Source organism: Alosa pseudoharengus, unplaced genomic scaffold, assembly GCF_046254945.1.
Source record: "Alosa pseudoharengus isolate Yale_2024_CS ecotype anadromous, Long Island Sound unplaced genomic scaffold, YU_APseudo_1.1 YU_APseudo_1.1_scf_8, whole genome shotgun sequence".
NCBI lineage: Eukaryota > Metazoa > Chordata > Actinopteri > Clupeiformes > Clupeidae > Alosa > Alosa pseudoharengus.
In genome coordinates this window covers 41785170-41812500 of record NW_027468870.1, presented here as the reverse complement: position 1 = coordinate 41812500, position 27331 = coordinate 41785170, and the positions used below count along the sequence as shown (strand labels likewise).

The 27331-nt window shown below is 39.7% G+C and overlaps 1 protein-coding gene across 1 annotated transcript in view; it reads right to left on the bottom strand.

Annotated features, from left to right (window-relative positions):
- The window catches only part of unc79 (unc-79 homolog, NALCN channel complex subunit), a 354164-nt gene that overhangs the window by 321687 nt on the left and 5146 nt on the right, over positions 1 to 27331 (bottom strand). The window contains exon 2 of the mRNA XM_076275011.1: positions 20847 to 20967. Within this exon, the coding sequence (XP_076131126.1) occupies positions 20847 to 20967 (121 nt within the window). The remainder of the gene's footprint in view (positions 1 to 20846; positions 20968 to 27331) is intronic.

Genomic DNA, 27331 nt, shown 5'->3' with positions numbered 1-27331 from the left:
TGAACAATTTAAGCACAGCTCAGCTTTAAGAAACTCAAATAGCCTACATGCATGCATTTTGTGATCACTAAGGCTACTTTGACAAACTCTTAGTCAGCTGTATATCTTCTGTATATCTAGGCGATATTTGAAATATTTATTTTATATTTGCCCTGTTATGAAATCATGTATTGAACAATTTTAACACATTTAGAAACTTAAAGCCCAAAGTTGGAGACATGCATGTAGAAAACCAGATCACTCTGGAACGGCTAACTGTACAGGAGAATGCTTTACACCTTTGTGTTCAGTAAGGTCTGCTGTTTATTCTGATATATAGTTTGTCATGTGTTGAGTAAAGAGTTTGTGAAGTATTCCACCGAGATGAATGGGTAGGGAGATGGGCGCAGAACTGTATGTAGAATAATATTACATTAAAGTTACTTTTCTCGCCAACCGTTTACACTAGGGCTATCAAAATTGCTCAAAAATGACATTCGAATATTCCCTGTTAAAAAACACATATTCAAACGATTCAAACATTTGGTTGCGCCTTTTGTCAATGATGCGCATTACGTAAATAAAAGGACATATTAATACAAATAGATATATTTATTTAAGTTTAAACATATTTGACAACGTATTACCTACACAAAACAAGTAAATCAACTAATGGCCAAGACCGCAGACCTCACTCTCGCTCACTCGCACGCACTCTTTCTCTCTCTTGCCCGCACCCTCACGCTCTCTGCGCATAATGGTTAAAAATGACAACAATAAACAAAATGTTGAGTGCTGATCAAGAGTTTTGTGCAAGCAATTTAAGGTCGCGACTCTTGTCAGAAATAATCTGTACTGCAAAAACGAATGTTCAGAGACCATTCTTAAAATTGACTAGTTATTTAAACTCCATAGCTAGCCTACTATAGTACAGTGGGTCCCATTTAGAAGTGGCCACTTCATTTGCGCTTCCCGTGATTCGCTCAGCTGCGTGAAATGTATTACAAGTTTTCGCTACAAGGTGGCAGCTTATGACCGCTGTAGCATTGCCGGTAAACAGGGCAGCGGATTGCATTCAGAGGCGTTGCAAGCGGCAGTGTGATTGATACTGTAAGCGACAGCATGATACTAAAGATCACCTCGTTGAAGTCATACAGTAGACTAGGCTAAATCAGAGCCTACTTTTTTATCAAGCTGGGGCCAGAGATGATGGCCTTTGGCGAACAGTTTAGGCCTACTCAAAATGAGTAAAACCAAATTTGGCAAAATCTCACACAAACCAAGGCACACAAAGACTGTAAAGAAATGAACAAGAGAATCAAAGCTGGAGCTGCAGGCTTGCTTTGAAAGCACCAACTGGAGCGTTTTTGAAGCTGCAGCTACAAACCTCAATGACCTCACTGATACTGTAACATCTTATATCAGTTTTTGTGAGGACATCTGTGTGCAAACCAAGACCTTCTACACATACAATAACAGCAAACCTTGGTTCACTCCTAATTTTACGAAGCTATGCCAAGCCAAAGAGGAGGCCTACAGGAGTGGGGACCGGGACCTATATAAGCAGGCCAGGAACAAGCTGACAAAGGAGATCAGACTAGCCAAAAGCTACAGCGAGAAGTTAAAAAACTCTGCTAACAATCCGACAACAGTTTAGAAAGGCCTGCAACAGGTCATGAATTACAAGAGACCATCCCCCCACCCTGCAGAAAATCACAGACTGGCTGATGACCTGAATGACTTTTATTGCAGGTTTGAAAAGCACCCATTATCACACCCCTCACGCACAATTGGTTTCCCCTCAACACCCAACCCCCTCCCCCCACCCCCATTAACAATCTGTGAGTAGGATGTGTGCCGGCTCTTTCAGAAGCAGAAGACCAAGAAGGCTCCAGGACCTGATGGTGTGTCCTCCCTTGTCTGTGTGTCTGTGCTGAACAGCTGGCGCTAATCTTCACACAGATCTTTAACCAGTCCCTGGAGCTGTGTGAAGTGCCCTCCTGCTTCGCTCCACCATCATCCCAGTCCCCAAAAAAGCCTCCATCACAGGATTAAATGACTACAGGCCTGTTGCCCTGACGTCTGGGGTCATGAAATTCCTGGGATCAACCATTTCACAGGACCTAAAATGGTCTCTCCACACATCGACACAATCCAGAAAAAGGCCTAGCAGAGGTTAAACTTCCTGAGACAGCTAAGAAAGTTTAACCTGCCTAAGGAGCTGCTGGCCACTTTCTATCATCATTCAGTCGGTCATCTGCACCTTCATCACTGTCTGGTTTGGGTCTGTCACCAAACGGGAGAGGGCCAGAATGCAACGGACAATTAGGGCTGCAGACAGGACCATTAAAGCTGACCTTCCCTCCATCCAGGACCTGTACCGGTCCAGGGTCAGGAAAAGGGCAGCAAAAATCCAAAAATCTCTACAGACCCCTCACATCCTGGTCACAAACTGTTCAACCTCCTTCCTCTTCCGTTTGCCAAAACCAGCCGACACAAAGACAGCTTCTTCCCCCAAGCAGTCACTCTGACTTTGTTCAGTGTAAGGGTGGGGGCTGTTACTGAGTGTTCAACAATCAACACTGTTCTGCTCATCTACCTCATGTGTACTTCAACCTTACAGTTACAATAATGTTATTAATACATCATCATTGCACTGAACTGCCTTGCACTATATATTTAATCTTAAACCTCATTCTATACTGATATTGCACTATTCCCATCCTTTTTCAACTGTATATTGCATCTTACCTGTGCCTGTCCACGACATGGCAAACTTCAGAGGGCCAACAAGGAAGCGGACATCCCCAGTCGTACCCTTTCCACTTTGTGCAATAATTTCATTAATTCCAATCGGAGGAAAGAAAGACACATGCAGTTTTCTTGTTTAATTAATTTGGTAGTCTTATTATCTGATAGGCTATAAGCCTAATGCAAAACCTACTGGGTAAATATAAATAAAAGACGCGTGATTCACACGTGAGGTGAAGTACGTAGGAGGGCGGAGCCAGGCTAGCTCAGTAGAGCCCCACCACTCAGCCTCCTGCTGCTCCCCCTGGGACAACTACGGTACAGCGGCCCCACACTAGCAAACACATGCCGTTAAGACCACCACAGCTTTGCTGAGAGACTTTGCCTCCTCCTCCTCCCCCACCACCAAACAGGAAACGGTTTTGGTCGAGAGGGCATCGACGGCAGTGCTCCAGGTCTGCATCTCAAGGCTCTCCACAAGCTCATTCCTGAACTCCTCCATCAGCACGAATATTCTCCCACTCCAGTTCCAGTGCAGACAAGTCATCTTGGTCTGACTGAAGCTCTCCTTGCTACTCATGCCTTTCACAGTGGTAGCCTGTGCATTCTCACACCTGGATCCAAAAGCAAACTGGCTGTGAAACAAGCTATCCACCCAATCTGAGCAGGGCATGCACATAAGGATTTTTACAGCAGATACTTCATTGGCCCAAAGAAGTAGTACCTGTGTGTGTGGGGAGGGGGTATGTTCTGTGTTTGGGTTGTTGTTACAATACCATGATGTGTTGATGTTTCCAGTCAGGATACTCTCAATGGTACAGCGGTAGAAGTTGGTCAGTATCTCACTGTCCATACCAAACTTCTGCAGCCGCCGAAGAAAGAAGAGCTGCTGTCTTGCTGACTTTGTGACCCTACCTATATGGTGTAACCAGCTCAGATCCTCGCTGATCTTAGTTCCAAGGAATCTGAAGCAGCTGACTCTCTCCACTGCTGTATTGATTGTTAGTGCAGCAGGGAGAGTCCAATTGTTAGAGAAACACAACACAACAATCTCCCGTGGTTGCAATCCACAACAAAAAAATAATCAAAAAACGATGCCAAATCCCTCACAAAATTAGCGAAACGGGAATGGAATGTGTCAAATCTGCTTTACCAAGTATCATAGAAATTCAATCGGTAGTTCTGCATTATCCTGCAACAAAACCACACCAAAAACATGCCTAATAACACAAGAAATAGCAGTAGTGTTAATTGCCAAAGACTCACAGCAGCAGGTAGTGGTTAGACTACTGGCCTTTTGTCCCATTATTTGAAAAAAATAAAAATAAAAAACATGTCCCCTACCGCACAAATTTAGGCAGAAAAGTATCTGCAGAATTCTATGGCATGTCATTTTCATTTTAAACTTTACATTATACAACCCCAAAACAGAAAAAATCTGCAAATCTCTTAAACTCATATTTAGTTGCAAAAAGAACAGACAACATATCAAATGTTGAAAATGACAAAGTTGACCATTTCATGGAAAATATAATGTTCATTTTGAATTTGATACCAGCAACATGTTTCAAAGAAAGTTGGGACGGGAGTAACAAAATGCTGGAAACGTTGTGTAATGATAAAGAATACAAAATGAGGAATGTTTCACAACTAATTAGGGTAAATGGCAACATGATTGGGTATGAAAAAGAGCATCCCAGAGAGGCAGGGTCTCTTAGAAGTAAATATGTAGGGGTATTCATCACTCTGTGTAAACCTGTGTGGACAAAGGATGAAACAATGTCATTTTAATGCATCTTAATATGAAATTGTGAAGTATTGGGGAGTTCATCATCTACAGGCCATAATATTATCAAAACATTCAGAGAATCCAGAGACATCTTTGTAAACAAGGGAAAGAGCTGAAAAACAAATTGGATGGCCGTGGTCTTTTGGACCTTAGATGACACTGCTTCAATACCAGACCTGTTTCCTGACCTGTCATTGTATGGGCTCAGGAAAACCTCTGATAACCATTGTCTATGTGCATAGTTTGATACTCAATTCAAAAACTGCAGCCAAAATTGTAACAGCTAAAATTGTATTGAGACATGATACAGAAAATACCACCATCTTATCTGGCCTGAGCTTGTTTAAAATGGACTGAGGTAACATGGAAAAAGGTCCTGTGGTTAGACCGATCAAAATTTGCCATTCTTTTTGGAAATCATGGACTCATCTGGGCGGAGAGGGCCTATACAAGTATCCAACCTATCCAACTTGTTTTAGTGCTCAGTTCGAAACCAAACATCTATGATGGTGTGGAGGAGCAGTAGTGCCTACAGCATGGGCATCTTGCACATTTGGCAAAGCACAATCAATTCTGAATGATGTATACAGGTTTTGAGCAACATATACTGCCATCCAGGCAATGTCTTTTCCAGGGAAGACCTTGAATATTTCAGGAAAACAATGGCAAAATGAATTCTGCAAATATTTAAATAGTATTTCTCCATAGAGGAAGAGTCCAGGTGCTAAGATGGCCTGGTCTGCAGTCCAGATTTGTCAAATTAGGTGCATAATGGAATGAAAAACATGACTGAACTGAGCAACTGAAATCCTCTATCGGGAAATAATGGGACAACATCATGCAGCACAGTGGTAAGCATGTTGCTGGCATCAAATTCAAAATGAACATATATTTTCCATGAAATAGTCCAAATTTTCATTTCCAATATTTGGTGTCCTTTTTGTTGCTATATATGGGTTTATGAGACTTGTATATATCACATTCTGTTTTTATTTGCATTTTACACAAGGTCCCAACTTTTTCTGTTTTGGGGTTGTACTGACTCCCTAGTGACTATGGAGTCAGTCCTTCCCTGACTGACTCCATAGTTGGACCTCCAGAGCAATTGAAAGCTACCTCACTGTAGCACAAACTGTGGAAACCAGGCCACAATCAGTCACATAACTTGCATATTTTTTTGTCTATAGGCAAAATAGTTAATGCTCACAAGAATTTTTTATTTCAAGATGCTGAAACTGTACTGTTACTGTGGGCCAAAAAAAAAAACGTGAGACATACCAAAAAACAACAATGTACCAAAACGATGACTGTGACCCAAAACCGTGATGCGAACCGAAGCATGGATTTTGTGTACATAAGGTCTAAAATAGGGTTGCAACTAGAGATGTCCGATAATATCGGCCCACCGATATTATCGGCCCGATATTAGCATAAAAATGTAATATCTGTTAATATCGTTATCGGATTTTTTTTTGCCTTAAAACCGATAAAATAATGCTTGCGTTCCTGAAGCGTTTACCGGCGCACAGATGATGACCTCATCAAGCTGCGTCTTGAAGCATACAAACAAGCGTGGATGGCTGCAGTAACAAACTTGCTCGCTCTGTTTCAACATTATGTCTGTGGTTTGGAATTGGCCATGGCCGTCGTAGCCCCTTGAGTTGGCCGTGACGCCCCTTTGAAAATCAGAGGTTTACAGGCCACGGTGGCCTTGGTGCCCCCTTCTTTAAATATTCTGCTTTGCGTCCTACTAATAGCGATATATATTTAGCCTATGGCCAAATTACGCAGTGGAGAAAGTGACAGCGCAAGAAAGTGCGTCCAAATTAACCCATTCTTCTCAGTTGAACTACTCGCGAAGTAGCCTACTCATCACACAGACATCACAAGTATCACATGAAAGAGCTTTTTCTCAGCTTTTAAACGATGTTAGCCGCTAATTGCTGTGGTGAACGGTTCGCGAGAAAAGTAAATAATATCATTCAATCATAAATTCTACTGAAGGTTTTACGTCCATCTCCCTACCCATTCATCTCGGTGGAATACTTCAGAACCCTTCGTTTAACATATGACAAACCATATATCAGAATAAACAGCAGACCTTACCGAACAGAAAGGTGTAAATCAGTCCCCTGTACAGTTAGCCGTTCCAGACTAATCCCGTTTTGAATTTGCAGTAAATTTCAACATACATGGATGTCTCCAAATTTGGGATTTAAGTTTTACACTGTGTTTAAATTGTTCCACATTATTTCATAACGGGCCAAATACAAAACAAATATTACAAATGTCGCCTAGATATCGGTAAATCAGAGGACAGCTGACTGTAAGAGTTTGTGAAAGTAGCCTTAATGATCACAAAATGCTAAGCATGCATCTAGGCTATTTGAGTTTCTTAAAGCTGAGCTGTGCTTAAATTGTTCAATACATGATTTCATAACAGGCCAAATATAAAATAAATGTTAAATATAGCCTAGATATCTGAAAATATTAGATGATCAGATGATTTACAGTTATATGTAATATGTCATGTTTTATGTTTTTGTATACAGTGATGCAGGTCTACTGCAGTGAATACAACTTTGATCATTTTTATAGCCTACTACTGTATAGTTAACTTTGGCCTTGGTGCCCTGACATGTGGCCTTTGTGCCCCCCACCAAATATGCCCAACTGAAGGCCAAGTGGCCTTGCCCCTAAAATGGTGAAATTCCAAGCCTGATTGTGGGTATGGTCCGTTATGTACTTCACCTCAAGCCTGAAGTATTTTTTGTAGCTCAAACAAATGTTTTCAAAATTGTGCAGTATAGTTGCTTGCCACAGTGTAATTGACTCATATTTGTGCATTCATTCAATTAAGGTGATTGAGTTTTAGTTAAAGAAACAGTTCATGAAGCATCCTACAAATGCAGGCTCATTTAACACAGAAAAAGGGTAGCCTGTCATACACTATGCCTGTTATTTTAGTTGGCTTTACATTCTGCTATGTTGCACATAGTTGTTCAGGTACAATGTTTTATCATTTGTGAAGAAGTCAAATTTGCCCTATTTGTTGTGGGCATTGTCAAGATTATCTCAGGGAGAGTGTAATCCAAACTGTTGTTTGAGACAATTAAAAAATAAAAAATAAACATGGCACTTTTTCCCTAAATTAAGTTGAAGTATTTTTCTTATTTTGCACAGACAATGTTAACATTTGGAAAGCCTTGTTGCATTCAAGAATGCATCCAGTGGGGCATCACAATAACATTAAGCATGTTGTGTTAATTCCAAAACAGGAGATATGTGATGTTACCTAAATTAGTTTTGAGGAAAAATAACCCACATATCGACATCGGTATCGGCTGATATCGGAATCGAAATTTGAGAGTTGGACAATATCGGCATATCGGATATCGGCAAAAAAGCCAATATCGGACATCCCTAGTTGCAACTAACGATTATTTTGGTAGTCGACTATTATGTGGAATATTTTTCTATTAGTCTGTTAGTCAACAATTACTTTTGTTGTGTCCACCATCCCTGCTTTTTTACCTGTCCTGCTCAAGTCTGCACCCAATGTCACCCTGTTGTCCAGTCTCTGCCTCAACATACATAAATCCCCATAGTAGATTAAAATAATGACATAAGTACCAGATGAATATGAAACCTAAGCTTGATAGCTTAATCAAATGTATTTGTAACATTTATTTAAGGGATAATGTATCCATCAGATTATCTGAAAATAAGTCCGACAGGGGGGGGGGGGGTCTTGCTATATGTCCTGAAAGGACTTATTTTCCGATAATTAACCACGGACAATATTTTATCACTCTTATTATACGGCTACTTGCCAAAACGAGTCAAGAAACTTCACACAATTATTTTGTTACCGTTTTTCATGGCTTCCCCTGAGAAAAGAAATAGTTTGCCACTAGGGTTGGGTATCGTTTGGGTTTTATCCGATACCGGTGCTAAATCGATACTTTTAAAATGGTGCCGATGCCGAAACGGTGCCTGAACCGGTACTTTGTTTTTAAATTAAAATGGTCTAAAGCATTAATTGCTTTTTTTTTATTGATAAGACAAATTTTAACATGAAATTGAACTGTTATATTCAATTTACTATCAGTATCTCATTGCTCCTACACATAATACATTTAAATGTTAAAACAGCTTGCCATGGATGCACACACAATGGTAAGCTCTGCTTTCAAGTTTACCCAGTGTAGGCGGTTTGCCATAAGGTATATTAAAACCACTTGCCATAGAACTTCCAGGTCATGGACAACGGCATTTGCAAGCAAGCTAATCTAACAGGGACTCTACTTTCAAGTTAATTCAGTGTGTTCCCAAATGCTTCAAGAAATGTCATGTCTTCCCCCATAACACGCAATAGTTTTGAACATATTAGGCTACATTATGTCGGTGTTGAAGTGTTTAGATTCCCAGCGCTTGTAGTAGGCATGTTAACAGCAACTATGGCTATGCGCTAACACCAGTCAGCTGAGTTTAATTAGCGATAACGTACAGAGATGGTTCCGTAGCCTCTTTGACAGCTCAGTGACATCAGGTATGTAACCTATTTATGTTTTTGCCAGCTAACTTTTAATGTGATCTTCATATTCATTGTGATGCTATATGGGCCTCATGCACATGAAAGATTAATATCATGCCATTGTGTTGTTTAGAACACACCGTGAAATAAAGTTTTCACCTTACAACTTTGCTGATAACATTTCAAATAAATGCCAGTTAGCGCATTAGCAAGGATATTGTGTAAAGTATACTGTTGACATTGTTTCATAGCCTTTTGCTTGTGTGTAGTTAGGCCCACTGCTAGATTTTGACAGGAGCTCGTGATATCTTTAAAGTAAGCTACTTGGGCTCACGCAAACACTGTCCAATCACCTATGTGGTGCACCCTTCTGTTTATACATCCAACCAGTGTTTATGTTAGCTAACTGTATCTGGATGTGTTGCTATCAGAGCAAGACGTTAGAGATGGCGCATGATATGCAGTGATGCCTGGTATAAAAAAAAAAAAAAAACGAAATTAGGCACCGAAATCCACGTTGTTATTCGATGCAGTTACTACCGTTTGCGTCGGCACCGGTGCCATATTAGAACCGTGTTTCGGTGCCCAACCCTATTTGCCACACAAATAGAACTTCACAGTTCCAGGTGTTCCGTGGCAATGTCTTACTTGCTAACTTTCACTTTCAATTAAATGTCATTGCAATAAGCTTGTGGAATGATATGAAAGACGTTAGTCGGTAAGTAACAATAAGTTTGCATCTAAACGCCTGGTCGAATGTGGCTTCACAAGGCTGGCGGCTAGCATTAGTTATTATCATCGAGGGGTGTCCTAACTCATATCTCCAGGTTGCTTTGCATTGAGGTGATACTTGACTTGACAAACTCCTATGGTATGGAAATTCATTTGCAGAGAACGATGCTCCTGTCAACAGTTCCATCTGGGTGTTTTTTTTAAACATAGGCTAAATGTTCCACTCACTGGACCAAGCAGCGTTTCTCGTCTGCCTCCTCCATGTAGCCAGAACTGTACTGGGTCAAAGGTCACAACGAAATTAGATTAATCAGCGTTTTTTTAACGCATTATCTTTTCTGTCATTAATTAACCGAAATTATTTTTGACAGTCCTAATATACAGTGTGTGTGTGTGTGTGTGAATAAATGGCCTGATGGCCTAAGTGGACAGCCAAGAGACACTTTTGAAGTTGTGTGCAAGATCTGCTCCAGTTTAATCCACACAAAGGATGACAGACAACCAATCTGTTGTACAGATGCATGTGCACCTTCCAGCAGATTATTAGCTAAAGATTTTTTTTTCAGTGGAGAACACATTTAAGGCCATGCTGCAAACATTTGATAAGCAATGTGTGTTGCCAGGTCCGCAAGTGTTTTGTTAAGATGGCAGTCCCAACATCCCTAGTCTAATCATCTTAAACTATCTGGTGCTGTGGCTCCCTATCGTGATGTCCATCTCTACAGAACCAGATGTCCAGCCCTGCCATGCTCTCCTTGCTAACTGCCTTAAAGGAACACGCTGACGTTTTGGGACTATAGCTTCCCTTACAAAAATTCAATGTTTGCGGCTGATTTGCAACAAACTTGTGGGTGATTTGTGGGAAACAAATGAGTTCACTAGAAAATATTGCCAAAAGTTTGCCAGTGTTGGCCACTAGAGGCAAACTTCCAGCAAACATCTGGCAACAATGACAAGTTTACGGTAAGGGTACATAAATTATCATGAATTCATGTAAGGGATAATGTATTGTCCGCCGGTAATTATCAGAAAATAAGTCCCGACAGGGAGAACAGAACCCCGACACGCAGCGGAGGGGTTTTGCTTCGACCTGAAGGGACTTATTTTTTGATAATTACCAGCGGACAATACATTATCCCGCTTATTACACGGCTACTTGCCAAAACGAGAAAAGAAACCTAACACAATGAATCTTTAAAAATGATTTTGCTACCGTTTCGTGTCTTCCGCTGACAAAATAAATAGTTCGCCACACAGATATAACTTGACAGTTTCAGGTGTTGCGTGGCAACGTCTTACTAGCTTACTTTCCCTTTCAATGAAATTCCATTGCAATAAGCGAACGGAATTCTTGCGGAGGGATATGAAAGACGTTAATCAACCCGTTGCCACTGACAGCGGTGATTATATACTTTGCCGTTGATTTATATAGATTTAACATAGGCCCGAACGTTGGGAAGGCCCATTCATGTGAATGGAACTTTCTGCAGCACTTTGAAGAGCCGTGTAATAATATCGAGTATTGGTTGGAACCGGGACTATCTTTGCGATTTTCCCGGAATCGTTCAAAAGTTTAAATTTCGATTCCTAGTTTCGATTCCCAGTCCGCCGACAGGAAGAAGAAACGGCTGAACACCAACGAAGAAGCGCATAGTTAATAGAATTAAAATTTATGGAGAAGGTTAGACTATTTCATTCAGAAAGCAGGGTTCCCGCGGATCCTTAAAAAGTCTTAAATACAACTGAATTTTCGAAAGAGAGGTATTAAATGTGCGTATGGGACCGCCAGCGAGTGCAAGAGAGCGAGTGATGTCTCAATCCAGTTTCGTGTATTTAAAACGCAATTGTATAAGTGATAGGCTATTAGGCTACGGGAGGAAGTGTAGTGGTTGCAGAGTGAAGATGTTTTTCACGGGTTTGGTTAAAGGTGTGAAAATGGTAATAATACAGTAGGCCTATGTACAAAATAATATGCCTGGCGTTTTCGTGGTGTAGCTGAGGCCTGAGAGATAGACAGGTAGCCTACGTGGAATGAGGGAGCCTACGGTAGAATGAGCGGGAGAAAGAGTTGGTAAGCCAGTTAGCGATAGGTTGGCCATATGTTCGAATTTAGGCCGGACATATGGATTTTAAAAGCCCTGTCCGGCGCAGCCTCAAGCCGGACGTTTATTTGTTCTCCTTTTTGGAGTTGCGCTTGGCATCTAAAGTCTTTGCTCGGACGCAGCATCGTTTCACAAACTATGGACGCGAAGACTGCTGGTGAAATTATGTGCAGTGCTTCGCAATCAGGAGGAAATACTTTATACCGGTATGTTAAGTTGATCTGTTTGCATCTTTCCAGCGTGTGTTGCTAGGGAAGAAAATATCTGTCTAAGTTATAATAGCCTACCTGTAATATCTGCCAGCAGCTTGCTTGCCAGCGTTTCCCAGTAGGCTAGGCCTACTTCGCAAAAGTTGTGAAATATAACCGCATATGTTTTGAATGTCGGCGCCTGCTACATAAAAAAAAAAATATGTGCGTTCATAATACGTGCGTGCTTGAGATGAAACCAGCAGTTTTCAGCAGGATCATGCGAAGAGGACCTGTCTCTTAATTAATTTAAAACAAGTCAATGGTTTTACAATGTTTCAGTCAAGCTTTGGTTGGTTTAGATACAACTGGTATGCAAAATGTAAAGTAGTGGATTAACTTTAATTTGCTGTGCTGCATATTGGACAATAGATGCACATAGTAAATTATATAAAGTAGGCTTATTAAAATATGTAAATAGCTTAGTTAACTTTGAAAAAAATATTTAAGGGAATCCAGTCCAGTGCACATGTCTTTGGCAAGTAGCCCTAGGCTACTACAGACACAGGTGAAGAACAGCCTCAGCAGTAAGCAAAACCAAATACGTACAGCCAGCTTTAAAAGCAAGCAGTCCAGACCCTAAAATTGGGCATTTATAGCTGTGAAGGTAATTCAAACACAATTATTTTCTTTCGCCAAAATATATTTGGTAACTTCTGTAGACATCCAAAATGGGGTGGGGGTTAAAATTAGTAGGAAAAAAAAACTATTGCATTAAACAGTCATATATATCTTTTTGCCGTGGTATAGTCTTAATTTTCATTTAGATGTCTTGAAAAGGTCTTAAAAGTCTTTAAATTTGCACTTGGAAAATGTGCAGATACCCTGAGAAAGACCGTTGGTTAGCTAGCTCATTTAAAATATCCTAAACTTTTTTTGACCCTGCCTTTAAAAAAAATCGGAATCGAGAATCGTTAGGAACCGGAATCGAAATAAGAAATCGGAATTGGAATCGGAATCGTTCAAATTGAAACGATACCCAACCCTAGTAATAAGCATGAATTAATTCATGATTTATGCAATACTTCATTCCTTTATATGTTATGAATCATCAGGAATTTACATAGTGGAGTTCACAGGAGGAATTTACACAGGAGTTCATAGTCTCTCATTAATGAACTCATGCATGAACACATCAACTAAAGCATTATGTACGGTGGGTCAGGGTTTCCGTTGTCCGGTAATTACCGGACATTGGCCGAAAAAAAAAAATGAAATGTCTGACAAAAGTAAATCTCTCCGGTCAAATTGTCCGATTGAAATTGGCTAATAATCCCATCCCCTAACGCAATCTGAATTTGAGAATAAGCCTTAATATGTAAGACTATATTATACGTCCTCTGGCTATGTTTTTAAATGAACAGGCGCTACCGTTTGAAAAGTAAGCTATTAAACAACACGCATAGCCTATGTTGCATTTCAAATAGGAAGCGCACGCTTAAAACGTCCATGTTAAACAACGAACAAATGAGTGAGGCGGTTCAAACATGGCCAGGCCCAGGCAGACTAACCTTAAAAGTTTTTTCAGAGGCCAGACGCGATGGATGATGATAAATTGGTAACGTCTGAAGCCTCAGATGTCCGGTCAACTCCACCACCACCAGATAAAAAAGCAGAAGTTTTGGGTGTATCTGTCGGAATCAGTGACATTGGAAGTGGAGTTGCGGGGGGTGCGGCCGCTCCAAGACACTGTCCTTCTCCGTGTACACTGGACATGCAAAGTGTTCTTTACCCAAAGCATACAGTAGGCCTATGCGTTCTCTGTCTATGATCTGCAGGGTTAGGGCCTCCTCGACGAGGCGATTACTGGTCCACGAATAATTTCTGGCATAATTAAACGGTATCATTGAACCGCGGCCGAAAGAAAAAAAAACTAAACATTTCCCAGAATAGGAAACATTTCTTAATTTATTGTTATCAAATAAAGAGGAATAGCATTAGGGGGTAGTGGTGTGAGCGCTCATTCTTGTGTGTGCGCATCTGTGTAAGTTAAACAGTCACCACTGGAGATAACGTGGGTAGCAGCAACAAACAACGTAGCCTTTTTAAAACAACGAACGAAGCGGACTCTTGCTGTCCATGAAAAGATACTGGCTAGATCTTGTTAGGCATGTTTAAGTTAGGCTAATGAACATGTTGCATTCTATACAGCCTGATTATGTCATTCTTTAAGCTACATAGCCTGTCTCCAGTTTTCCTCAATTTGACTAATTAAGAAGGGATAATACTAATTAGATATTTGACCGGCATATCAAAATGTCCGGAAAACGAAACCTCTGCCGGTCACTTTGACCGGCACCATTTTTTTCTGGCGGAAACTCTGCGGTGGGTCCGTCATTATGATTTATGATTTCTTAAGCATGATCATCATGATTACATGTATGTCAGGTTAATTACTCATGAGTTCATCATGTTTGTGGCCCCTCAACTAAAGTGTGAAAAATGGCATGTGTAGAGAACTGCATCAGAATTTGCAGAATCAGAATTTGAGTAGTGATGACAACATTTTTGGCAGAAAAAGAAATCATCATGATCATTCTTAATAAATCATAAATCATAATGATGTGCTCACCATACTTAATGCTTTAGTTGATGTGTTGTTCATGTATGAGGTCATGAATGACGGACTATGAACTCATGTAAATTCCTGATGATTCATGAGATATTAAGGAATGAAGTAATACGTAAATCATGAATGAATTCATGCATGAATTCATGATAATTCATGTACCCTTACCGTAAAGTGTTATCAACAAGTTTGTCACTAGTGGCAAATGTGTTCACCAGTGATTTGCCATCACACTTAGCCAATAATGGCAAACTTCCAGTGAACTTCTGGTGACAAACCTAATTTGCATAATGACATTGCTGCAAATTTGCTGCAAAATTATCAAAAGTTAACCCCACCCACCACTCTCCTCGCCCAATGAAAGTAAAGTACGTTTTGCAATATTTTGAATGACTCTTGCTGTCTACTGATGCTGATCCTGATGCTGCACACTTTTTGTCAGAGCAAGCGAGCATGCTAGTTAACAGTAACGTTAGTCATCAGATTAAGGCAATGCCATTTGGCAAATAGATGTATTCAGGAGAGCTCATTGCTGTTTGATTTTAATGTCACCGTAGTAATAAATAAAATCTGGTATTTTAGTGGAATTGTTACTGTGTCATTTAGTAAATTAAAGGTTTTGAACATGGTGTCACCTGAGTGAAATGACGAAGGAGTTTAACTAGCTTTAACATTAACGAGTTGTATGCGTGTGTCATATGAGTAGACCTACATATTACATTATACAGTTATGTACATGTTGCAGATGTTGCTACCATTGCACAAGGCTGTTCACCATCCATTCAATCCAAACCAGAGCAGAGTTGTGTTCTGTATGCCATCCATTCTTGTTAATAAAGTATAAACTAGTATTTTTTACTTACACATGCAGTGCAGATTTTAAAGATGGCAAGGCTGCAAATGCAGGACTGACAGTGGGCTTATGAGTTGGACTAATCAACGTAGACCATAGCAAAGATGTGAACAAGTCATTTTTTGATTCTTTAAGCTCGAGTCCAAGTCAAGTCTTTTGTCACGAGTCCAAGACAAGTCTCAAGTAATCATTATCAAAATCAGTTGTAGGATAACTTTATGGGGTTCTGCCTGCACTGCAATCTGAAGAAACACAAATTAATAACTCTGTTTATTTTGCTTGCCACTTATGCATGATACAACTGACATATGTGGGAAATGGCTCTAAACAAATACTGCAACATCTATCATATTTTTTTCTGAAATAAAATGTGGGCAGTCAAGAGTGGATGTGAACTTGGACAGGAAAAATATCACTTATGCTTTAATGGACTTACATTAGGTCTCCAATTTAGGATATCGTATAGTCTAATATTATGCTACTTAACACATCCCTCTAGCCCTCGGACAAGTCTGTCACATCATAAAGCCAACTATAAATATACAAATTTCCTGTTCCCAGCATTAGCATAACACTTTGCAATGGTTAGCTTATCACCTGTGACGATAAATGTTAAGTTTAACCAGAAATCCTCCTTAGAAATGGATGGGGTTAGTTTGTAACACCAATATGGCAGTTGTCTACACATATCCCACCCCTTCCGTGGCAAAGCGTTGACATGTGAATACATTGAGCCAATTATGTGTTGTGTTGTGAATACATTGAGCCAATCATGTGGTTTTTTGTGAAGACATTGTGCCAATCATGTGTTGTGATCTCGCTGCTGGAGCAAGATTGGTGTTGTGAAGCCTTGTGCACACACATTTCTGCCGAAATAGATGCTCAATAAGTGCCCAAAAAGCGTTGCAATATGGCCACCCAGTGGAGGGACTTGCCTAAAAGGAATTTGGTTTAATGCAGGGGTGGGCAAACTACGGCCCGCGGGCCGGATTCGGCCCACCAAGCACTTTAATCCGGCCCGCCGAGCATTTAATTAGGTTATCAGCCTGCTCGCTATTTTTTTCCTGCAATAGAGACGACGTTGGTTAGCTTTACTACAAACTGCTTTTGACTCTTCTTAGAGAACATTTAAAATGTTAATGTCAAAACATCAATTTACATAGAGATGATACTCTTTATTATCTCCTTTGCAGCAGATCTAACTTGAACGTTATGCTACTCCATTTAATTGGGAAAGCGTCTGAGCGTGCACAAAGGAGAGAGCCGCAGGTTCCAGCTGGCTTGTCATTGTTGATAATTGATATCTCCTTCTTATAAGAAACTTTTAAAAGGAAATCATTAAGGCAACAGTAGTTCCCACTTCTGACCATTTATAAACTGTGAGAGGGCACATCACTAGGCTGTATTTGAGTGGAGCTGGCAAAAGATCATTGAGAACTAAATGTAAATTGTTCTTAAAGTGACAGTGCCCCATTTATAAATGTGTTAAACAAAATGTTGGCCTGTTTTTGCCGGCCAATTTTCAAACCCAGTGTGGCCCTTGAGCCAAAAAGTTTTTTTGCCCAGGGGTGTAGCAAGCGTGGGGGTTATGGGTGTTATACCATACACACTTTTGCTGAAACACGATTCTATCCCCCCACTTTTTGTCAGATTAAAATTAAAGTAAAATGTGTAAATAAACACTCCCGTAAGAGTTGGAACCGTATCTACCATAACGCACACACAGAGAGACACAAATTGGTCTGTTGATTTGATTGAACGGTCATCCAGCCAATCACATCAAATTTAGTTAGCGTCAGTGAAGAGGGAACCAGAGCCGCTCTGATCAAATTCAAAGTGTGCGTCTTTCAAGGCTACGATACCTGTGCTGCTACTTGGGTCTGCATTAGTAAACGTCTGCAGTAAATGTCTGCAAACTTCTGCACGTCTTAATTAGTAAACCAAAATTCACTGTCTGACTGCAGTGTTTCCCCTACAATGTATTCAGCAGTGGCGCAGCGCCGCTCCTGGAATTCAAGCGCCGCTGCAAAAAAGTTGCCTAATTAAAAAAAAAAAAAAAAACGCACAAGTGAACTTCAGGAACAGCTGCCGTTCGTTCAGGTTTGATGTCAACAAATAATAGTAGGCTAACGTTGAAGGCACAGTCAGGGATTCCACAGGAGATCATGTTTGTTTGTGTTTATGTTTAAGTTTATTAGCAGACGCAATTCTGTGCAAAAAAATCGCCCCTACCTTCAGTAGCCTATTCCCAGATAAATTCCACGCATTGTTTGGTTTTTGATTGTTATGCAGTCAATGCTGTCAAGCCATGTGTTGCTAACACACCTAGGCTGTGAAACTAAGGTCCAGCCTATTGGTGGGTTTAATTGAATTTGAGTAATAAGATATGCAATGAGATAATTTGTAATTCCTGTAGAGCTCACCAAAATTATAGAAATGATACAAGACACCAATGAGCAATAATGTGTAATGACATGAAAGAAGTCTATATAGTTTATACAGTGCTGTGCAAAAGTTAAGACACCCATGCTGAAATTGACTAAAGAGAGGAATAAAAAGCATCTTTTGCCTTTTGTCTTAATGCCTTAATTTAAAAAAAAATAGGACAAATCAAACCTTTAAGGACATCAATTATTTCTGAATGTGTCATGTATCGTAAATAAATAAATGTTATTATATAAATAAATGTCTTAACTTATGCACAGCACTGTACATTCTAAATAATAATTGTTTGTACAGTGGCCTGTGATTAAGCTTTATTTTTTGTAATTAATTGTAAATAATAATTTTCTGTTGTGTGTTGTGCCATTTCATTTCTGTTTTATTTCAATTTATAATAATAATGTAGGTAACAATTACTAATAATGTAAATGAAAAAGGTGAAAGAAAAACATGAATAACCCTGTTCAAGTACTACAATAATCATGCTTTGTAAATGCTTATGTTGATGGTTATGCCATCATTTGTAACTCATCTGTCAATTTCTTTCGACAAAATCCACCAGAAGTCACCATTTAAGAAGTCATTTTTTCAAATTTTTCTTTTTTTTGGGGGGGTGGGGGGCTTCCTACGATCAACAGCACCCCTGCTGGAAAAATGTCTACAGGAAACACTGACAATTTTATTTTGTTAGTAATTCTAATCTTGCATAATATCAATGGAGAATGCTATGCTAGACAACCATGTGAACCAGCTAACCAGAGGTTATAGCCAAACTATCCAGTGTAGCATTTGCATTTAACTGGCTAGATCTGTTAGTGCAAGTACCTCTGTGTTTTTTATTTGTATTTGTCAGTCCTTTGCAGCATTGTATGCATCAATATTATGATGCAAAAAAGTAAAGTAAAGAGTTAATTAACTCGTTCCTATTTTGTATTATATTTTGCTGTATTACTTCCTGATGAACGTTACTGTGAACTCATTCTGGTGTCTGTGAACGGCACGCTCTCTCAGTTTAACTTCGTTCAATAAGGTGGCAGATTTCTATAGAGCCTTCCAGGCGAAACCCCAACTAAAACATACCGTAAACAGGCCTTAATATGTAGCCAGCGTTTCTCAAACTGTGGGCCGCGGACCGGCACCGGTCCGCAACGTACATTTTACATTAGTAAAGCAGTCCTCTGATGTGCATGTTTTCACAACTTTTGTGAGCAATGTTAGCACTTTAAACATTAACTGCTTTGAAGTGCATGTATAACAATAATAACTGTGATAATGATGATAATCATAATGATAATTAAAGCAACAATTCTGTCCCCTCAATGCTAATGTAAACCCTGGTTGGATAAGGATCATTGGATATGAAGATGAAATCTGATACATAGTTCCAGTGTTAAAACTGATAAAATAATTGCTGTCTGTGGTTCTATATGAGCTGTGGCAATAATTTTGAAAAATAATAGCTCGCAGCAACATGGAAAAAATAACTATGAACTAGTTCATTTTTTGGAACTGTGAACTTAATTCAAAAATTTGAATTATGAACTGAACTAGCTCATTTTAAAATTTTGAACTGAACTTTGAACTAGTTCATGGAGAAAGTTAACTTTCCCAACACTGCATATGGCTGTCAAAGTTGTTTTGGAGTCAGTATAGTCCCTTGTCATAAAATGGACATACATAAGTGACATAAGTTGGATGAAAAGTGTCTGCTAAATGAATAAATGTAAAAGTTCTAACTTGAGGTGGGCAGGGGGGCCCTTTTCATGTCTGTGCCCAGGGGCAAAGTGGCTCATAATCCGTCCATGATGGCAAGGGGTATAAATACCAATTCTTCTCATTTGTTGCTTTAACAGTAGGCTATTAAGTGCATGGTTTTATTTGCATAAAATATGTAAAGAAAATGTAGGGAGTTATTTATAATTTGGCCAGGATTATTTCACCCTAACCCAGAACCACCACTTTTAAAAAGTTTGATACACCCCTGGTTTAACGTGTCTTTCACATTAGTAAGTGACTGACCTATCTGGGTACTTTTTGAGATGCCTGATGAAATTTGACATTGTTGAACCGGCATCATTATTTGTCATAATAACCGGCAAGTTATTGTTAACAAAATTGCTACCATTATGAATTACCAGCTATGTCACATAACAGTAGTTCACCACAAGTCCATTGGAATTGGATCACATTTAACTGACGGTGAAAATATAGCCCTAGAGTTAGCATTCCTATGAGGATGCGCAGTGCAACAGGAAACAGGGTTCAAATTTGCCAATATGTACATATAACCTGTTTGTCTGGTGTGCACCTTTTTCAGATGTACTGTGTTACAGAATATATTTAATTACATAATTTAATTGTTGATATTTAATTTAATATTTTCCTTAAAATACATGAATTACTTTATATGCAATACGATGAAGTCAACAAATTACTTATTAATATACAACATGATGAAGTCAACAAAGTGTATTTATGACTCCTATAAATGATCCAAAATGATCTAACTATGTCAAACAAAAGCAGAGGATGGAGCAGGCAATATTTCCTGCAATCTTGCTTTACAATTTTGTCAAAGAGAAATTCTATAATTTGTTTCATCGATTAATTCATACATGCACATGTAACAACTACATACCATCAAGCACTAAATAAATGTAAATGCTAAATGTTATAGAGTTGCATTGCAGCACTCTAGATAGAAGTTTTGAAGTGCCAGTGCTGAGTTTTATCTTATTTTAAGAGGCCAACAAGAACATGGACCAAATCACATCAAATTGATTTGGTTTTACTGTAGGCAGTACATTTTACTTCACCTTTTGGGTCCAGCGTAGATGTACTTACCTCAGCAGAGTTTGGGAAAAGTACTTCAGTGTGTTTGCAATATCTGTCCCGGATGGCACAGGGTAAATATTGTGTTGCACACGGTTGTGATACTCTTGTAAGTATCGTATCTTAGATGCAACTAAACAGAAATACAGAGAAGAACAAAAGAAAATCAGCAGATTATCAGGAGATCAGATTAACAGTGAACCAGGATAACCAGGATTTGGTGAATCTTTTAAAAGTGAAGAAGTTTGAAATACATTTCAAATGATCTGGTAGAGAATTCAAGAGTTTTGTCTGTGCAAAAGATGTTATTCTGCAATTGCTGCTTATGACTGCTCTAGTGGTTCTATTGCCTCATTGCAATATTGTTCTGATTTTGCAAACATTTTAGTAAAATGGGTGCACATTCTGATATACACAACAAATATATTGATGTTCACAAACAATATCTTACAATGACACCTCTGGGGTTCCGTACCATCACACACACACACACACACACACACACACACACACACACACTTTGTATTGTTTTTGCACAACATTGATTTTAGTGTTGAATTTGATTGGCTATGTTTTTGTGACTTGAATTTTTCAAATACACATAAATGTCAAGTCAAGTCAGTTTTATTTTTAACATGCACAGAGTGCAACCAAAAGCACTCCACAAACAAGACATATAACAAAAAGACAAAAGATGCCGGATGGAGTGGCGTAGTCGCCAGCGTGCCCGTGACATCAAGACATGACAAAATATGTACATACCCTCACCCACACATTCACTCTCTCTCGAGTACATGCATGCATGTACACCCACACAAACACAGATGGAGAGGGAGAAAGAGAGAGATGCTACTTTCGTTTTTGCATAGGTCAGTTCTGTTTTGATGAAATAAACAGATTTACAGTGTCACAAACTGGCGATTTAAATGTGTTTTATAGTAAAATAAACATCCTCATCCTCATATGAGGACATTTTTTTTTACTAAACTAAACTAATAAATCCACTCGAAATTGTCTTAGGAGGCTACATCTTTAAAATGTTGCAATCAATTAAGGGAGACTATCAACACAATTAAAAAAGCAAGGTGTGTGGGTTAGGCAGTCATTCCTGTCCTGTGGCTTGTTTGATTATATTTACTGTTCATCGGTTCACTGGCAGGAGAGTCAAACCTTTCTTTCACAGGTAAAATAAAGACATCCATATAATTGTTTAGGTCACTACAACACAAGGGCTGACAACTGCTCCAGCATTACATTCACATTGTAGCACTTGTAAAATCCAGTGTAGCCTTTGAATGTTATACAGTAATACCACACAGTGTTATGGTAACTACATTGACCACAATGCTTTGTAATTAACATGTCCATGTTGTGATAATGGTCGGTATATGTCAGGCAGGTCAGATTTATTAGTTTGATGTGTTTTATTTGAATTATTTGTTCAACCATCAGCCACATAGGGTTAACTTGCCTTTACCTACTGTTAGCGTTAGCTCACTAGCTGGCAATAAGTTAACGTATTTTCACAGTTAAGGAGAAAGGAAAGAAAAACAAAACAAAAACAAAAAAGTAGTCTTCTGGCGTTTGGTTGCTGAAGGGAAGAAACTATTTTTAAAATGTGTGGTTTCAGTTGGTATGGACCTGTCGTGTCTTCCAGGGGGAGAAGCTGGAAGTGGTGGTTTGGATGAGAATCTGATTATTATGTTAGTGTGGTTAAAGGTGAGCTCAGAGTACAGAGGGAGGTTGCAACCAGTTATACTTTGGTGACAACCCTCTGTAATTTGCTTTTGGTGCAACTGTCTGAACTTCAGACAGTGATGGATGAGGTGATGATACTCTCTATGATGACTTTATAGAAATGCACCAACAAGCATTTGCTGACATGAGCAAAGCCAAGAAATTCTATCTATCTATCTAATTCTATCAAGGTTATGGGATGGTCACATATAATAACTGGGGCAATGGTGTTAGGCCTCCTCCTCAAATCCACAAACTATTTCCTTAGTCTATAAGGTGTTAAGATGGATTCACAGACCAACTGGAGCATACTCTCTCAAACATATAATGCAGCATGCTACAACATAGCCTATTACAGGTCTAGATAGATAGATAGAAAGATAGATACTTTATTGATCCCCAAGGGGAAATTCAAGGTCTCAGTAGCATACAGACATCGCACACAACATGCACTTACAGCAGAAAAAGTATTAAAGTATATAAATATAAAAAAACACCACTGAACAATAAAGACAGTAGAAGATTAAAAACAAAATACTAAAATACTAAATAAAACTAAATCAAATATCCACATAGTGTGCTTAAGGGCCCGTCCCAATACCTCCCCTACCCCTAGATTTTTGCCCTAACCCTCGTTTTTGCGCGTGCACGTGTAGGGCTAGGGTGTCCCATTACTTTAGGGAGCAAGGGGAAGTGCTATTTTCTCCTTAAAATCAACCCTCAAAATATAGCCAGGACCGATGCAGGCTTAAAACGAAGTGGGAGATGAAATTACCCAGGATACCGTGCGAGCTCAGCGAGCCGGCCAAATTTTTCATATATTTTCGCAAATAAGCATATTAAAATTTCGAAATATGTTGGAATATGTTAGTTTGATGCACATCTGATGGACTATTGAGTTTTGAAAACTAATGTTAGAAAATATCTCACAAAGCTATCTGACGATGTTATGATATCTGCTGAGTGCTTTGAGAGAGTCTGCCCATCAAATAACGTTAATATATCTGATCTGGGTAGTTTCGTCAAAATTTAAGGTGTGTGTTCTGGCGTTCACATGAACACGAATATCTTTGTTGATTAACCAGACGTAGATAAACCAGCACAGCCCACACAACATTGACCGCTGGAATGGGCATGTTCCTGAATGAAAATAGTAGCAGGCTACCGGCAGACACGTCGGTGCTGCGTGTGACGTAGGTGAGCACGTTCGCTACGCTAATTTGCATATAGTGGTGTCCCAATTCATAGGGAAAGATCTTCACCTCCACTTCCCTTGTCGAGGGGGCTTTAATGTTGAGGGCAATCAAAACCAAGTGGAAGTTTTAAGGGGGGAGAAATGGGACGGGCCCTAAGAATGATTAAGGATGAGGCGCTTGCAGTGACAGGGCAGGGACTGAGCCTGTGATTCTGTATGCATGGTAAGGTGCTCTATTAGAGTGAGTGTCATGGTGATGGTGCAAATAAGTAAGTCCAACAGTGCAAGAATAACGTCTAGAGACCAGCATAAAATTAACATGGACAAGAGAATAATGTAGACAAAGTAATATAAAAAAAACTATATCGGTGCAAGAATAGGTTGAAGTAATAGGGTTACAGCCATTGGTCAAGTATTAAGTACGGCCACAATCCAGGCTGTTGGAGGGAGGGATATCCTCTTGCTCGTCCCTGATACAATCCACAATTAGCAGTATCGTCAGAAAACTTCTGCATGTGGCATGACTCAGTGTTGTAGCAGAAGTCAGACGTGTACAGGGTGAACAGGACTGAAGAGAGCACAGTTCCCTGTGGAGCTCCGGTGCTGCTGATCACAGTGTCAGAGAGACAGTTTTTCAGTCTGACGAACTCTGGCCGCTTGGTCAGGTAATCTCTAATCCAGGATACCAGGTGAACGTCCACACCCATCTGCAAGAGCTTGTCTCCCAGTCTGAGGGGTTGGATGGTGTTAAAAGCACTTGAGAGATCAAAGAACACGTTTCTTACAGCACTTTTCCCCTTGTCCAAGTGAGAATATGCCCTGTGTAGGAGATAAGTGATGGCATCGTCCACGACCACTTTCTCCTGGTATGCACCCTGGTATGCTACCTGGGGTCTGAGTATACACAAGACCAGTCGCTCCATAGTCTTCATCACGTGTGATGTTAGAGCGCCTGTAGTCATTAAGCTTACTTGGGTGTGGGTTCTTAAGGAGTGAGATATGATGTCTTTCACAGTATTGGCACTTGTCCGAGGCGGAGACTCCGTTGAAGATGTGCTTCAGTGGCTCCCCCAGTTCAGCAGCACAGACCTTGAGCAGCCTTAGACACAGTCTGTCAGGCCTACAATCGTGAACCCATGATTTTTACATACATTTTTGGATCAGCATGTGCTCATCCCTTCCATCAGAAATCTATTTATCACACTGGTTTCTGGTAAGACAGGGGCAGGATCGTTTTTTTTCTTTCTTTCTTTTTTTCTGTCAACACTGATGTGTAGTTGTGACCAACGTTGTGACCAAGTGAAATGTAACTGGATTAATCCGGAAGAATTGCATCCCTTAGGGTAATTACAACCAGGTGATCTAGATATTAGAAACCATAGATTAGACCATAGATTAGACCATAGATATTAGAAAGCTAGATACCGCATTGTTCATCTAGTTCTATTAGGTGGCATATGTGAACGCGGTGAAATCTCAATATGAGAATGAGGAGTCATGGTAGCTTGCTTTTACGTGAAGATTTGGGAAGTTTCAGAACCCGTCCACCATCTTTGCATCCCACGCTATCGGTTGCCATGGGCGACAGCGACACAGCAGTAAAGATGGCTTGAGAAGTTATCACAGCGTTTAAACTGAGAAATTAAGAGGAAATTGACCCTTCGCTAAGTCCCGCCACCCCTTAGTTGCTAGTCCGACAACCGGACCGGAGTTAGGTTCTAGCTGTAGTCTGTCTGTAAAAGTTACATCCCAAGAGGCTCTTTTGGAGAGCCACAGACCTGAAGACTCTAGTATGACATGGAAACACATGCATAAAAAATCATATCTGGCTTTGTTGGGTGACAAACGGGAGTGTGATTCACTGATATTAGCTGTGCTAGATAGACTTGCATGCATAGCCTACATTGCAGAGCTACTTCAACTCTATTAATTCATGGTGAATAAATGTTACACTACCGTGCACAGCCCTATGCTTTTCTGACATGATGATGCTAGCACATTAGCAGCGATTAGCTAAGTATGCTAACGTTACTTATATCTACAAGTCTTTTCAAAGTGGCAATCATATTATACATAATGCTGGCAATGTTGAGAACAATGAACATCCTTGTTTATCTTACTTACATTGAGTTAGCTGTGTGGCTTAATCTACAGATGTGGTGGTGGAGCACTGTTTCGTTATGGTTTGCTAAGGAGTAAGTTAACCCTTTGCTTAAAATGGGGGAGAGCTGGGAGAATAGAATTTAATTCTAATTTAACATAATTACAGAAAGCATAATCAAGATTGAAAGCCATTATTCTGTGTATCGGTGTTGCCTTAATCCCATACATGTCGTTTGGCCGTCCTTTTCAACTCACATCAATAAATATATATATAAAATCCAAGGAACAAACATACCAAATTTCAAGCTTTTAAGAGGTTGCCATTTTTCAATTTCTTTAAAAACTCACTTCCTGTTTGAGATATTTTTGGGCACCCCTTCTAGGATTTCTTAGGATCACCCAATGAACATACATACCAAATTTCAAGCTTTTTAGAGGTTGTTTAGGTAGTGTTTGAATCAGCTGCCAGTTTTGTGGCGGGGAGTGCGGCATTTTTCAATTTCTTTAAAAACTCACTTCCTGTTTGAGATATTTTTGGGCACCCCTTCTAGGATGTTTTAGGATCATCCAAGGAACATGTAAAAATGTCAAGCTTTTAGGAGGTTGTAAAGGTGGCTTTTGAATCAGCTGTCATTTGTATAGGCGGCCATTTTGAATTTCTTCAAAATCTCACTTCCTGTTTGAGATATTTTTGGGCACCCCTTCTAGGATGTCTTAGGATCACCCAAGGAACATATCTACCAAATTTCATGCTTCTATCCACCGCGTAACGATTTTTCACATAATCTCCCCTACTATTAGGTGATAGGTTGCTGTTGTAAAGATCAGGCTAGTAATCCTCACGGTTTCCTCAGGAAAGTAGAAGCTAGCCAGACACAGATGAACTCAACCGGACACGGATGAACAATGCTGTTCTTGGTTTACTGCAATGTAATGTAGGATACTATAGACACAGGTATGACAGGTTCAGCATTGTCAGTAAGTAAAATAAATCACACACGTACAAAACAGCGGTGGCATAACGTGACTACACACGCTAAAGTGCAGCAACAAGTGACAGATCAGATGAGACTGACTGAGGTAACTTGCAAGTATGGAAGGCTCTATATATACAAAAAATAATAAAGTTTGGGTACACAGATTTATCTAACAACGCAAAAAAGAAATGTACAGTGGTCTGCAGTGTGCATATTAGAGACATAACCACCACCACGTCGTCTTTCATCCGTCAGAAGTTGTGATAGAGACTTAAGTAACGTCAAATTTGAGGCATGTTAAGAGTTGCTTTGAATCTGTTTGAAACATTTTCTTGTCTAAGTATAATCCTGATTTATGCTAGCAAAAACGTTTGCAATAAAAGGCAAACCTAAAGTAAGCTGCTCTCTTTCTCCCTCCCTCATAAACACATCCATGTTCCATAAGGCTACATCAGTCATAGGCTACGTAAACCACCACCAATCAG